The sequence below is a fragment of the Monodon monoceros genome, unplaced genomic scaffold (genome assembly GCF_005190385.1).
Source record: "Monodon monoceros isolate NGI ecotype Baffin Bay Population unplaced genomic scaffold, NGI_Narwhal_1 Super_Scaffold_13, whole genome shotgun sequence".
Lineage (NCBI taxonomy): Eukaryota > Metazoa > Chordata > Mammalia > Artiodactyla > Monodontidae > Monodon > Monodon monoceros.
Window position 1 is genome coordinate 79,229,034 of NW_021703769.1, and position 14,520 is coordinate 79,243,553.

The 14,520-nt window shown below is 52.4% G+C and overlaps 2 protein-coding genes and 2 long non-coding RNA genes across 4 annotated transcripts in view; 2 read left to right on the plus strand and 2 right to left on the minus strand.

Annotated features, from left to right (window-relative positions):
- Positions 1 to 1,456: 1,456 nt before the first annotated feature.
- Positions 1,457 to 5,193, minus strand: LOC114894705. The gene is made up of 3 exons (XR_003793285.1): positions 5,040 to 5,193; positions 4,441 to 4,525; positions 1,457 to 2,292 (listed from the first exon to the last, which is right to left on the minus strand). It is a non-coding gene; the product is annotated as an uncharacterized LOC114894705 (long non-coding RNA).
- Positions 5,194 to 5,324: 131 nt separating this feature from the next.
- Positions 5,325 to 9,033, plus strand: FIS1 (fission, mitochondrial 1). The gene is made up of 5 exons (XM_029221680.1): positions 5,325 to 5,479; positions 6,331 to 6,463; positions 7,815 to 7,891; positions 8,279 to 8,384; positions 8,722 to 9,033. Exons 1-5 carry the CDS (start codon positions 5,435 to 5,437, stop codon positions 8,817 to 8,819), a joined length of 459 nt encoding a protein of 152 aa, XP_029077513.1. The 5' UTR covers positions 5,325 to 5,434; the 3' UTR covers positions 8,820 to 9,033.
- A 576-nt stretch (positions 9,034 to 9,609) lies between these two features.
- The window catches only part of CLDN15 (claudin 15), a 6,337-nt gene continuing 1,426 nt past the window's right edge, over positions 9,610 to 14,520 (plus strand). The window contains exons 1-2 of the mRNA XM_029222153.1: positions 9,610 to 11,294; positions 14,023 to 14,187. Coding sequence (XP_029077986.1) covers positions 11,078 to 11,294; positions 14,023 to 14,187 — 382 coding nt within the window. The 5' untranslated portion in view covers positions 9,610 to 11,077. The remainder of the gene's footprint in view (positions 11,295 to 14,022; positions 14,188 to 14,520) is intronic.
- Positions 11,102 to 14,520, minus strand: part of LOC114894949 — a 4,286-nt gene continuing 867 nt past the window's right edge. Inside the window, exons 2-3 of the long non-coding RNA XR_003793360.1 lie at positions 14,333 to 14,446; positions 11,102 to 11,311 (exon numbers count right to left, since the gene is read on the minus strand). This is a non-coding gene — a long non-coding RNA (uncharacterized LOC114894949). The remainder of the gene's footprint in view (positions 11,312 to 14,332; positions 14,447 to 14,520) is intronic.

A 14,520-nucleotide genomic window follows, 5' to 3' on the forward strand; every position in this document is an offset into this window, starting at 1 on the left:
AGATGTAACTTACATGGGGGAAGGACTATGTCTGTTTAGTTCATTTCTCTTACCCAGCACTTAGAAGGGTGCCTGGTACACAGTAGACCCTTAACAAATGTTGGTTGGATGGATGAATAAATCAATTTGCGGTTGATAGGACTTCCTAACTAATTAAATAGTAGATGAAAGTGGGAAGTAGAAGAGACAGATCACTGAAGATTGGAAGAACACAAGTAGTGGAACCCTGTTTAGTGGGTGTTTGCTGAGAACTTCTCCTGGGCTGACCACCGACAAGATGCTGTAAGGCAGAAGTCCAGAACAAGCTCCAATTTCTGGTGTAGTCAAGGGAGGGAATCTGCCACCAAGTACCACTTCTAGGTTTTAGTTCCACCAACAAAAAATGTCCGTTTCTTTTCTGCCCACTCACAGGACTGAATTTGAGAAGTACATACTTTGTTTTGAGTATTATCAGCCACAGACCTAGAATCCAGATGACTATGACTTTAAGGCTGTTTATTATTATATTGATGTAACGTAATATTGATGTGCCATCATTTAATAAAACCATTCCTTGGCGCTTTTTTTGTTTGTTCACCTTCGCAGATATGCAGGAATGAATATCTTTTTTTTCAATAAATTTTCTTTATTCAGCATTACATTTTTTTAGATTTACCATGTTGACAAATGTGTCTGTACTTCATTCATTTTCAATGTTCTATATTCATTTCTATGTGTATATACCATAAAGTATTCATTCTTAAATTCATATAAAAGGTATTTGGGTTGTTTCCAGTTTGAGGGTTTTTTGCCCATGTGCCAGTTTCTCACTAATGAATAGCTGGCAGTGGAATTCCTAGATCAGAGGTATTCATATCATTTTTATTTGAATTTTATTTTTTTATACAGCAGGTTCTTTTTTTTTTTTTTTTTTTTTTTAATACGCGGGCCTCTCACTGCTGTGGCCTCTCCCGTTGCGGAGCACAGGCTCCGGACGCGCAGGCTCAGCGGCCATGGCTCACGGGCCCAGCCGCTCCACGGCATGTGGGATCTTCCCGGACCGGGGCACGAACCCATGTCCCCTGCATCGGCAGGCGGACTCTCAACCACTGCGCCACCAGGGAAGCCCAGCAGGTTCTTATTAGTTACCTATTTTACACATATTAGTGTATACATGTCAATCCCAATCTCCCAATTCATCACACCACCACCCCCATCCCCCCACCACTTTCCCCCCTTGGTGTCCATACATTTGTTCTCTACATCTGTGTCTCTATTTCTGCCTTGCAAACAAGTTCATCTGTACCATTTTTCTAGATTCCACAGGTATGTGTTAATATACGATATTTTTCTCTTTCTGACTTACTTCACTCTGTATGACAGTCTCCAGGTCCATCCACGTCACTACAAATGACCCAATTTCGTTCCTTTTTATGGCTGAGTAATATTCTGTTGTATATATGAACCACATCTTCTTTAAGGAATGAATATCTTCATGTCTTTTCTTTCTTTCTTCTTTTTTTTTTGGCTTTTGTTGAATATTTTTTCCTCACAGGAGTAGATTACTAGTTAAATAATATTTTATCTTAGAGCTCTTACTATATATTGCCTGATTCTCTTCCAAAAAGTTAATCATGGCAACAACAATATCCGTTTATGCAACAGTTACAAATTGAGTATCTACTGGCGCTAGGCATTGAGCTCCAGGAGCATAAGATGAGCAAGATAGACAGACCCTGCCCTCCTGTCGCTTCCAGTCTAGTACAGGAGGGCGGCATTTATCAGCTCATCACACAATAATTAGAAACTAACACATAGTGTGAACTAAAAATACAGGCCGCTTGCCAAGAGGCAGAAACCAGTTTTACAACAATCTCAGCAGCACTGGTGGTGGTTTGGGGGGTTTTGTTGTCAATTTTACTACCGTATTTTACTAAAAAAATGGTTTGTCAGGATTGTTTTGCCTGTTTTGAATTAATCTGAATTTTTCCTTCCTCATTCATCTACTGCTTAAGGGAAGTCCTCTACCATGCAAAACCAAAAAATTACAAATTTACACCTACATTTTTTAAAGATGAAAAACTAGAGAGTACTTACAAACTTGTCATATCCTTTCTTTCTATTTATTCTTTAACTGACTCTTCATCTCTGAAGCTGAAGCAGGACTCGGGTTTGAATCCCAGCTCCTCCACTTCTAGCTCTGTGACCTTGGGCAGATGACTTAAGCTTTTTGAGCCTCTGTTTCCTTATGGGTCAAACGGAGCTCATACCTTCCTGGTATGATTTTGGACCACAGGTCATGTGTGAGCATTCCTTTATGGGGGAAGAGAAGAGACGTGAGCAGAATAAAGTCTCTGGCTCCTGGCGGATGTTATTACCATACCCAAACCAATACTTGTGTGGCTCACAAAAACACAGGGCAAACTAAGAAAGGAATGAGCAGGTTATCGTTTTATATTCTGAAAATGTAGGACTGGTAATGCTCTGCCTCTCTACAGGAGACCTCACCTAGTCTGATGCCAGGGAAGGCCTTCCCTAAGGAAGAGCCTTAGCGCTTAGAACTGAGGGTCAGTAGGAGCTCACCAGGTCACTCAGGGCACAAACCTATGTCACCCTACCTCCCTCTCACACATCCGATCCATCAGCAGACCCTGCTGACTCTCCCTTCTGACCATATACCCTGAACCCCTTTTCCCCCACGGCTGCCGCGGTAGACCACTGCCTCTTGCCTGGGCCACCACAGCAGCCACCAGAGGGATTCCTTTATGATGGATCATTTCACTGTGTTGCCCAAAACCCTCCAGTGTTTTCCCATCACTCATCAAATTAAATCCAGATTCCTTCCCAGAGTCTACAAGGCCCTACATGATCTGCCCCTGGCTACCTCTCTGCCCTCATTTTCTAAACAACTCGTGTGCGTTCCTTCCTTAAGGCTTTTGCACTTGCCCATTTGTCTGCTTGGAATGTTCTTCCGCCATTTACCTGCATGGCTCATTCACGCCCTTCAGTTCTCTGCCCAGGTGTCACCTCTCCAGGGTGGGCTTCTTTGAGCTCTCCTCCAATAGTATCCTCTTCTCTCACAATCCCTTTCCCCTGCTTTATTTGTTTTCAGAGCATTTTCAACTCCTGCCATTATTGTGTTTTTAGTTATTTACTTGTTCAAGTATTTTTTCTGTTTTCCCCACTAAAATGCAAGTTCCATGAGAACAAGAACTTTATTCAGCACTGACCCCTAGCACTTAAACAGTGCCTGGCACATAGCAGGTGCTCAATGAATATTTGTTGAATGAATTAAATCATGAATGAATGGATGAATGAATGAGCCATATAAACAAAGGGGGAGGGGAAAGATGTTCCAGATAGAGGGGACTGCATGTGCAGAGGGCCTGTGGCCACTGGGGGTTTCAGAACTGAAAGAAGGCCTAACAGGGAGAGGCAGTGATGGAGAGATGAGGCAGAGAGGTAAGCACAGAGAAGACTAGAGAGGACCTTCTAGGCTTTGCTACAAGATTTTGGCCTTTATTCTAAGGACAATGAGAAGGCATTAAAGGGTTCCAGATAAATTGAGAATTGTGTTTTTATAAGGTCCCTCTGACTGCTGGGTGGTAAATTGACAGTAACGGGGCAAGAATGAATGCAGGGGACCAGTGAGCTGGCTGTCAGTGTCTCCCAAGGCAGAGATGACAATGGTTTGCATTTGGATGCTGCTTGAAGAAGATGGAGAAACATAATTTGGATGTAAAATTAACAGGCACTACTTCTTATCCCTGTGATCCAGGGTGCATGGCTATGCTAACTAGACCAGAGAAACACAAACTCACACTTAGGATGTCTTCACTGGCACAGAATTGAGCCATGTGAGTAAGGCATTCCTTTTCCCCCCACAAATATACATTTAACAAACCCTGATGGAGCTTTTGTCACATGCCAGGCCTGTGCCAAGAACTGCAACAGATACAAACATGGATAAGGGGCAGCAGGCCACCCGAAGGAAGTAACATCCTGATAGAAATAATGCCCTTTTGGCTTTCTTATATTCCCTGCCTTGCTAGTAGCTGCCCTTTGTGCTCGGTCCTGTTTTCACCCATCTGCTTCGTATTCTGTACATCTTTTTACCCTCTCTGCTTACCTCAAAGCCCAGCCAAAATTAGAAGCTCAATACATCTTTGAATGAATGTGAATTTTTCTCCTTGACTCTTATGGAGCCAGTTCCCTAAACTGAGGTTTCTTTCAAAGTTTACTGAGCTCATATCACAATCATTTCAACCGTCCAAGCCAAATAGAGAAGAATAACTTGCCAACTTAACTCACAAGGCTATTATGAGGAAAGAAAAAAAAAAATCAAGGGGTCTTCCAAATGGGAAAGGTGTTTGGATGACAATCCCCTGCACTTGCACTGCCGTCATTACTGTTGTCGGCTTTATTTCCTGTTTATTCAACGAATATTTCTGGAACGTTTACCTTGTGCTCGGAGCTGGAGATGCATGGATAAACAAGATACAGTCTCTGCTCTCATGGAACTTACATTCACATGTGTACTGGAGCACTGTGGGTCAAGGTAAAAAGAAATTTGAAAATCACTACCTACCCAGTCCCATCACTGTACAGAACACAGATGCCAGAGTGGCATGCAGCATTTCCCCTTTCCATGCTTTGTTGCTTCTCACTGCCAAGCTCCTTATCGTCCATGACCCCACATGGCAGCCCCTTCCCCCTTGGGTACACCCAGAGGATGCTTTATTAAATAATATTTAGAAGACTGGACCCTCTCTGCAAGCAGTGGCAACTGCTTTTCTTTAAATTCCCATTGATAGCATCCCCCATTATTATGTATTCCAGTCCTGGGTGTATGGTTAAAATATCAGTTTTCTTTCCTCTTGCATTATACGAGTCAGCCGGGGCCCTGGAAACCCTGGTACTAGTTATGATTTTCTTGCAGGCACTGAAAAATCACGTAGCCTCTAGGGTCCTAGATATCTGGGAGGGGAGAACGGGGGGGGGGTAGCGAGGGAGGGTTATACTGGTTCCTAAAATTATGTGATTCATGCCCAGTTCCCCACCTTCTCTTTTCGCTGTTTTCAGTCTGGGGGCTAACCACCAAGACACAGTCTCAGAGTTTAGTGAGGCAGCCTCCGTACACGGAGACACTCGCAGCGTACCCTGGAAGACGGGCTTGAAGACAGGTCCGGAACCGCGCGCGGCCTGCGAGCCGTGGGCGAACGAGAAGGACCTGTTGGAGCATGCGCATCAGTGATCCCCGCTGCTCCGCGGCGGCGGCGCGGGGTACGGGGTGGGGGGCGGGCTCGCGGCGGTTACGTAAAGCGATTGGCTCTGCGCAGCGGAGGGCGATCCCGCTTCCGCTGGGCGCCGGAAGTGACTCTCCGCCCCGGTCAGTGGGCCATGGAGAAGGTGGCACAGTAGCGTCTGAGTTGTGAGCATTGCGGGGCCGGCGGCCATGGAGGCCGTGCTGAACGAGTTGGTGTCTGTGGAGGACCTACTGGTGAGGCCCGGCCCTGAGGGAGGGAAAAGGAAGATTCGGAAGGGCGGGCCCTGAGGAGAGCCCGGGTAGGGGCCAAACCCTCTTCCCAGCATCAGCTTTGCCTAGGGAAGTCGAACTACGGCTCCCGGCAGCCCCTGCAGCGTCCGGCTCCTGCCCAGAGGTTCCACTTTGCCCCAAAGGCTAATGGGAGATGTAGTTTCCTGCGCCACCACGCCTCAACCTGGGGGCCTGGAGTTTGACGGGTGCTGAGTGCATGCAGGAGCTAGGAGGTCAGGGTGCGGGCACCCGATTTTGAGTGCTCCTAAAGTGGCAGGGGGAACACAGTGACCACCTTAAACTTTCATATATTAGTCACAATCCGGCACGGTGCTAATGACCTTTCAGGGGAGATCTCAATCTTTGTAGCTCTAGTAGGAGGTAGGCACTATTTTTTTCCCGTTTTTCAGATAAGAAAGGGTCCAGACCGGCAGGGTGGGGATGGGAGAAGCAGTCTCCGACGAGGGACCGCGTGGGCTGTTGTTGAGCAGTTCTGACAGCGTGTTTACTGTTCAGCCTTTCGGGGTCAGCTGCTCCGGGAGTGGTGCCTGGAGCCGCCAGCAGGTGGCATCTCCAGTCGGTACCACTAGGGGGAGGGAAGCAGAAGGGGGCCAAGACAGCCCGCCACTAAAAAGCAGAATGCCTGGGTCCCAGCGATGGAGATGGCAGAACCTGGGGTACCAGACCCCAAGACCCGCAAGGGAAATGTGGCAGAGGGGAAGATGCAGAGTAACGGGGAAAGGGACACCCAGGTCCTGCTACAGTATGGCTTGCTCCCTTCACCTCTAAATGACTCCTCTCCTCTCCTGTGGCAGAAGTTTGAAAGGAAATTTCAGTCTGAGAAGGCAGCAGGCTCAGTGTCCAAGAGCACGCAGTTTGAATATGCCTGGTGCCTGGTGCGAAGCAAATACAACGATGACATCCGTAAAGGCCTTGCTCTGCTGGAGGGTGAGGTGCTAGGCTGGCTCCCCAGCTCTCCCCTTCCCAACTGCCATCGTCCTCAGCCAGTGTTGGCCTGGCTCACTCCCTCCATCTCAAGTTCGGGGATCCTTTTTCAACATGGGACCTCATAGTGCAGTCACCTCACAGTTACTTACCAGTAAACGCACTGCAATAAGGGCTATACTTAGCCTGACTTCCACTGTACTTTTGGCTTGCCACCTCATCGATGGTGGTTTTGCCAGACGGAGTCATAGCATGTCAGTCCCCACTGGACTTTGGTGATCTGGTAGTCTAGACATAAGGAAAGTGACTTGTCTCGGGTCACACAGCTGGTTGATTTATGGCTGAATTGGGACTAGAATCTCCTGCTTGTGTGTCCCAGTCCCATGCTCTTTGCCCCCCACCCCCACCGTGTTGCTTATTTAGCAGCTGTTGTTGAAAACCTTTTGGGGGGTGGGTGGGTGTGGAAGAAGTACGGAAGACGGTTCCCAAAACCTGTGAGCACATGGTGCTTTTATGATCAGAATCCTATTTCCTGCTGGTTTTGGATGGGTCACCATTTTTCAGAGGCCACAATACTTGACCTTTAAATTTCTCTGTACCCCCTTTCTCTTGGTCAAGTAATGGTGTATAAGCAATCACTGTACTAGCCAAGGATGCCTGTTGTAAATCCATAAAAGTAAGACTCTTCCTTAATGCAAATCATCTCCACCTCCATTTGTCTATTTCTCAGGTTTCCTCTACAGCAGGGCACAGCTGTAGAATTGGTCTCTAAACATTGCCAGTCTAGTTGAGGAGACAGTACAGACACTTGGGAAGATGTGTAAACACCTGCAAAACCACTTAGCAGCAAATTCTAATGCAGAGTACAACTGAACACATGAGCCTCTGGGAAGTCACTGAACTAAGAGTCAGGTGGGGTCTTTCAGGGAGGGGTGACTGAAGGTGAGTTTGGAGCTGTTTTTTTAAAGGGGGAAGGAGTGCAAACTGATTTTGAACACAATTCTGGTCAGCAAGCTGCTGTAGTTAAAATACACAGCAGATGCCACAGCTGAGTAGGGATGCCTTTTGGCTTCTCCGGTGCCTTGATTTCCTTTCAGTTCACTTGGATGAACCAAAGTTGACTGTAGTGTTGATACCGGGGTGTGGATCACTGGGGCATTGGGGCAGCTGGGGTTCATGCTGCCCCAGAGCTCTGGCTGGGAAGCCCGGAGTGACCGGAGCCGAAATGGAGGCTCAGGACAGTGACTTTCTCCCAGGATCTTGTAGGTGTTCAGGGAGTGGAGGGGGTCTCTGGGACACAGGCACTAGGAAGGGAGGGAAGGGGTTTTTACCCTCTTCCCTCCCCCCTCCCTAGAGCTGCTGCCCAAAGGGAGCAAAGAGGAGCAGCGGGATTATGTCTTCTACCTGGCTGTGGGCAACTACCGGCTCAAGGTAAGGCGGAGAGCTCCTTCAGCCCCTCCACCCCGCCTGGGTGGCCGAGCTCCCTCTCATCTCTCTCTCCCCCGTCACAGAGGTGCAGGGTGATAGCAGGACGCTGAGGGAAGGTGAGAGACAGAGGATCCGGTGCCGAGGGTGTGGGGAGCAGTGTGACGTCAGCAGTGGGGTGCAGCCCCAAGCCTTGGGCTGTTATCTCCCTTGGCTTATCAACCCCACACAGTTGGGGTAGTTTGTGGACTCTACTCCACTGGGTGGGGCTGGAGGGAGGGAGGGGGTGGAGGTAGAGGGAAGAGCCCTGGGGCCAGCAGAGGGAAGGCCCTTCTGATGGGTAGGAGGAGGGATAGAATTCTGAGGGGTGTGTGTCATTCTCCCTGAGTGTAGGAATATGAAAAAGCCCTAAAGTATGTGCGAGGGCTGCTGCAGACAGAGCCGCAGAACAACCAGGCCAAGGAACTGGAACAGCTCATTGACAAGGCCATGAAGAAAGGTGAAGGCCGTCCTCTCTGCCCTTCTCCCTCCGTCTCCGTCCACTCCCCACCCTCGTGTCTCCCTGGCCCCCAGCATCCCCAGACGCCTCTCAACTCTGTTAAGTCCTCCTCCTTCCCTCGTGCCTGGGCCCTCTGGTCTCTCTTCAGATGGTGCCTTCCAAGCAGTTCCTCTCCAAACCCCCTTCTTTCTCCATCCCTCAGGGGTCCCTCACCCCATGACTCCAGATACAGAGGCACATCCTCTGTTGAGGAGCGGCGGGCAGCAAGATGGTGGCCGAGGTCCCTGCAGGGACTAGGTTTTTGGACTCGTGACGGTCTCCCTTTTCCTCTCCCCAGATGGTCTAGTGGGCATGGCCATTGTTGGAGGCATGGCTCTGGGCGTGGCGGGACTGGCCGGACTCATCGGACTTGCTGTATCCAAGTCCAAATCCTGAACGACACGGCGTCTCTGCCTCTGCCTGGGGACAGACACGTGGAGCCCATGGAGGACACTGGAAGAGAGGCCCACCCATCCTCACCGTCCCTTTCTTCGCACCTGTCACTTTCCTCTGTGACCTTCAACGTCCTCTCCCCTGGGACCTGTCCCCTAGCCCCAAATCATGTGTTTTGGGATGAGTGTAAATAAAATTGGGCTTTGGCTTGGGAACCTCTGTGTCTGTGTTGAGGAAGGGGCAGGTTCTGTTGGGCCCAGGGGTGGGGGTCATGCATGGGCCTTCCCTGCTCTGTGCCCTCCTACTCCTGCCCCCCAGGCTGGTGTGGGGTTCTCCTTTGTCCGCTGAGCTGCCCAGACCCTACACGCTTCCTCTCCGCCCCCCCCCCACCCCGCCCAGCCCAGCCCAGCCGCGTCCTTGAGCAGTGGCAGGCAGCATAGGGGCGTGCCCTTTGCCCGGATGTAGAATCCTGAGAAAAAGCAGTGACCAGAGGCGGAAAGGGCAGAGCTGAAGGGACACCATCTCCTCTGACCCACTCAGCTGCCTCTCAGCGTGTGGAGTTTTCCACACCAGGGGGGCCCCCACTCAGTTTCCTCCAAAACCTCCACCCTTCCCTCCCTTTGTCTTCCTGCGCCCTCCCCTTCCTCCCCCCCATCCCACTGCTTAGAGGAGAGGGGCCACTGGTTGGGGGAAGGAAATGGGCATTTGGCGTGGAGTCGGCAGAGGTCTTGGGAGAGGTCAGGAACCCAGGACATCCCAGTTGCAGAAGGAAGGTCGGGACCCAGTCCCCACACAGCCTGCTTTGCCCAACACCCGGCCGGTGCCAGGCTCAGCACGGGCCTGCCTTGCTTCACTGCATACTTCTCGTTCCTCAGCCCAGCTTGGGGGGGATTGGGGCGGAGGCGCCTGGGGGAGCACAGAGGAGCCTGACACGGGGAGGAGGGGATGGGGGACTACACCTCAGCGCAGTGATGCCCATGTGACCGCCTGGGTGTAGGACGGGCCCCTTGGACTGAGCCCCAGCCTCACCTGCCAGAAGAGAACCAGAGCTGCCCCAGCCGTGGCCTTGGGGCGGGAACTGAGACCCTCTGTGCCAGGACAGGTGCTCAGCCTCGGTTTGGGGTGGGGACCCAGAGGTTTCTAATCTCTCATAATTAATAGAGCTGGTGACAGTTCTGATAACTCTGCTTTTTAGTTTATCAGAGGATCACGTCCTGGGCTTGTGATTTATCCCCCTTGAGGCCCCTTAGCAGCAAGATCAAGCTTTTTGCCGAGAGTCAAAGATCATCCCAACAAGGGGGGAACTTCAAGTTCAGGAAGTTGAAGTTTGGGGGAAAGCAACCTCCTTTGGCCTCACCCTGGCCCTTGGGCGCCCAGACCCAGGGCATTCACCAAGTATGGAGTATCGAGCAATTCATACCTGCGGGGAGCTTTGATCTGTAGTCACAATTCTTATGAAGTGAGGAGTAGTGGTTCTAGTTCACAGAATCGGAAACAAGCTCAGGGGGCTCAAACTTCATGCCCACATCCCTTTGGTAAATGATGGGACCTGGTGTGAATCCAGGTTGGTTGGATTCCAGAGCCATGGGTTTCTCCCAGATTCCCCATTCCCTTTTTCAACCTTCATCTTCCTTGGAGACTCAATGCCTCAAGCCCTAGCTCTTTGAGTTTCTTGAATTGTTCTCACCAACATTCAGAGAGGGTGGCTCCGCTCCCTTGGCCCTTCCCCACTGAAAGGTGCAGGGGACCTGCCTGTGGTCAGTCTCCGTCTCTGTCTCTTGTCCCTCTTACTCCATTCTCTGGCCCCTGATTAAAGCTGAGTCAGAAGCGGATGCTTCCCCTCGGCTCCCAGTGCCTCCCGTGGGAACCCTTCCTTGGCGGCATCCGTTAGTCCCTCCCCGGTAAGTCCTCCCCACACCCTCGCGGGGCGGGGAGCCCAGGGCAGCCCAGAGACGAGGGGGTGGGGTGGACTTTTGGCCCGTTTCGTTTATTCCGTCCATCTCCTCTTCAACAGCTGCCGTGCACTCTTGTCTCACTCCTCTGACCGACCTGCAGGGAAGCGGAGAGACCCGGAGAGAGGGAAGAGACCAACCAGAGACAGACCTGGGCCAAGGAAGAGGCAGAGGCTGCAGCCTGCCTCCCTCTCTCTTCCCAGCCTGCCTTAACCGCAGCCCTTAGCCAAAGCCCCTTCAAGTTCCCCTGGGGCTCAGCCCCTCCCCTTCTCTGGGGCCCCAGGCTCTCCCCGGGGCCTGTGTCCCACCATGTCGGTGGCTGTGGAGATCTTCGGCTTCTTCATCGCAGCCCTGGGGCTGCTGATGCTAGGGGTGACCCTGACACACAGCAGCTGGCGAGTGTCCACCGTGCACGGGAACGTCATCACCACCAGCACCATCTTCGAGAACCTCTGGTATAGCTGTGCCACCGACTCCCTTGGAGTCTACAACTGCTGGGAGTTCCCGTCCATGCTGGCCCTCTCTGGTACGGGGTAGGGAGAGCTGAGGGGAGCAGAGGGAGGCGGGAGGTTGGAGAGACCCCGGCAAGGGTGGGTGCTGCCTGCAGTCTGACCTTGGGCGCCATACAGATACGGGAGGCCCAATCCAGCTGGGAGACCTGGGTTCCTGAAGCCGGGAGTGCTGGGGGCAGCCCTCTGGAACTGCGGTGGAGGCCTCACCACACGTGGCCCCCTGCTCTGACTTGACCCTCTGTCTTTGTGGCTACAAGTGTAGGCACTGGGGCCAGAGTGCCGGCTTCAGCACCTGCCTTTGACTAGCTCTGTGCCCCGGGCAGGTGACAAAATGAGCTGCATTTGACCCATCTGTAAGATTACGGTCATAACGGCACTGGTTCACCGGGTGGTCATGAGGATTATATGAGATAAAATGTGCAAAATGTTAATGTGATGTGAGCATCTATATTCGCTCAATCAAATTCAGCATTTTAGTTTCAGGGTGGGAGTGCTAGGGCTCGTGGGGTGAAGAGGAAACCTCATCTTGGATTCTTGGGGGTTGAGATACTTAAAAGTCTCAGTAGCTTCGCCAGGCTTCCACTGGAGCATTGGTCTCACCGCCACGGGGAGTTCTAAAGGACTGTTTTAAAGGGAGTCCTCTTGCACATCTCAGTGTCCACTGGAAGCAGGGGTGTGTGTGTGTCTGTGTTTGGGGTTCTCGGGTCAACGTACTTTTTTGAGGTTCTTGGCGGGCTGGAGCCTACAGCTCTTTTGGCCCAGAAAGTTTCTCCCTGGTGGCTGAAGCATCGTCCTGCTCCCTGCTCACCTATGAGTAGCATCCCCATTGTTCCCCAGAAGAGTCCTTCAGTCGGCCCCTTGCCAGGCCAAGAGGGGATGACAAGAAACCCTATGCAGTGCAGCTCCCATGCCCTCACTGGGTGCTCACGGAGCCGTCATGCTCTTCCAGGCCCCCTGCTGCAGGGGCCAGGTGGTAGGGGAAAGAGCCAAGGTCAGCATGCCACGAAATCGCCCCCGTGTATGTCAAAGATGCTCTGAGCCGTTAGGGAGTCCAGGTGGGTCTCTCGTGCCCCCACTATTCTCAGAATCTCCTGAGGCAGCTGCAGGGGCTTCATGCTCTCATCCCATCCAGGATGCTCACCCCCTGCCCCGCGAAAAAAGCCCTCTGTAAAAGTTGAGTACAGTCTGGGCCAGACACCCAGAAGGCTGGGTGGCCAGAACGGACATTGGCGGCAGCCACTCAGCAGCCCTGGCCACCCCCTGACTTACCCCTCAACCACACCATGGTGTAAGGAGCGGCCCCAACTTGGACTGCTGCTTGAAACCTCTCGTGAGCGTGCACGAAAGACAATGAAAGACAGGGGTGCGAGGGTGTGCTGAGGGGGAGAGCAGAGCGCAGCTGCCCAGGTTGAGGTTCCAGGCATTGTGCTGCATGCCTCACATGCACCATTTCAGTGCTGATAACAGCCCCGCTGTTGGCGGTGTTAGTAACCTCATCTTCCAGAAGCTGGAAGACTGCAAGGTGCCCTGCCCAGAGTCACACAGGTGGTAGGGGGGCTGGAATCCAGACTTGTGTGTATCACGAGCCCGCTGATACTTCCTTCCCAGGCTGGTTCTGGTCCTGGGAAGGTTCCTATCAATTAGTCACCTCGCAGCCACCCAGCCCATGCTCTTATGGGCCCTTCAATAATCTCTCTTTGTCTACGAGAGCTACCTGAGGATCCGGAGCTGGTCTGCCCCAGGTGGGGATGGCTGGATGGGGAGAGGGTGGGAACTCCGGAAGGAGTGGCTGGGAATAAGAAAATGCTCCCAGAGAACTTTGTCGCTCTTCCCTGCTCCCCAACTCTGGGCCACTTCACATCCGCCTGGCAGGGACCCAGCCTTTCCCCTTCAACACAGGTGGCACTGCCCCACCCGGTAAAGGGGTGCAAGGTCCTTGGGAGTGCTTGGCAACTATCAAAGACAGAGAAGGAGGAAGGGGGCCCAGAAAGGGAGCAGCCTTTTTCTTCGAGTTTGAGAAAGGGGAAACAGGCACTGAAAGCATGTGCGCTAGACTGACCTGGATTGGTCCTAGGCCCAGGTATCCTACGTTCCAGATAAGAAACTGCCCTTTACCCAGTGACCCATAGGTCACTGCTGCCCCCTATCGGTCACTCCAGGAAGAGGCTCAGTTCAGGATGTCGGGCACTGCGCTGGGCACTAAATGGGACCTAGGAGATGTGGGGAAAGGGAGGGGGTGCTTGGGTGCAGCGTCTGTAATACCCAGCAGAGCACGGCGGTTCTCAACCAGGGGTGATTTTTTGACGATGTCTAAACATTCTGATTGTCCTGTTTGGGGGGATTGCTACTGGTGTCTAGTGGGCAGAGGACAAGGATGCTGTGAAACATCCTACAATGCAGAGAATGCCCCCCAGAACAAAGCATTATCTGGCCAAAGTGTCAGTGGCGCCAAGGAGAAGCCCTGTAATGGAGGTAGAGGCGAAGTGCGCCTGCGCAGGCGGGAGGGTCAGGCGGTGCTGAGCCTCGTTGGCACTGAGGTGAGCTCCTGGGATGGAGGGGAGTGTGACCCCTTGGCCTGACCCCTTAGTCTGGATGGGGCCTGAAGGACAGGGAGAGGACTTGAGGGCTTTTAGGGACTGAGGCCTGAGCAGGTTGTATAAGGGGCTGCCTGTCGTAGCCAGGAGAGCAGATGGAGGGGAAGGGGCCGGCTCCGGGACCCATGGCTGTGTCCCACCTCCCTAGGGTACATCCAGGCCTGCCGGGCGCTCATGATCACCGCCATCTTCCTGGGCTTCCTGGGCCTCTTCCTAGGCATGGTGGGGCTGCGCTGCACGAACATTGGGGGTCTGGAGCCCTCCAGGAAAACCAAGCTGGCGGCCACCGCAGGGGCCCTAAACATACTGGCTGGTAATTGGGGGCAAGTGATGGGGGGACGCTGTGCCGTGGTGGGGGTGGGGTGGCCCGTGGCCCAGACTGCAGGGTTGCCTCACCTTCCCCTTTGCATTGACACCTGCCCTCTCTCCCAGCTCACCCCACTCTCAGCCATACTCACCAGATCCCTTGGTTACAAATCAGTCCATCAGCAATGTTTCTTGAGTCCACACTAGGAGCCAGGCAGTGGGAGGGACTCCAAAGGTGAGAGTTTCTGCCCTCCAGAGCTTACAGCCTAGATGGGAAGACCAGAGTTAGGACATGCACACACACACACACACACACACACACACACACACACACACACAC

Bases quoted from the DNA above. Each gene is read 5' to 3' on its own strand.
- FIS1 (XM_029221680.1), top strand. From the start codon at position 5,435: ATGGAGGCCGTGCTGAACGAGTTGGTGTCTGTGGAGGACCTACTG. The intron at 5,480-6,330 runs GTGAGGCCCGGC...CTCCTGTGGCAG, and splicing joins TGTCTGTGGAGGACCTACTG to AAGTTTGAAAGGAAATTTCA. The intron at 7,892-8,278 runs GTAAGGCGGAGA...CCCTGAGTGTAG, and splicing joins TGGGCAACTACCGGCTCAAG to GAATATGAAAAAGCCCTAAA.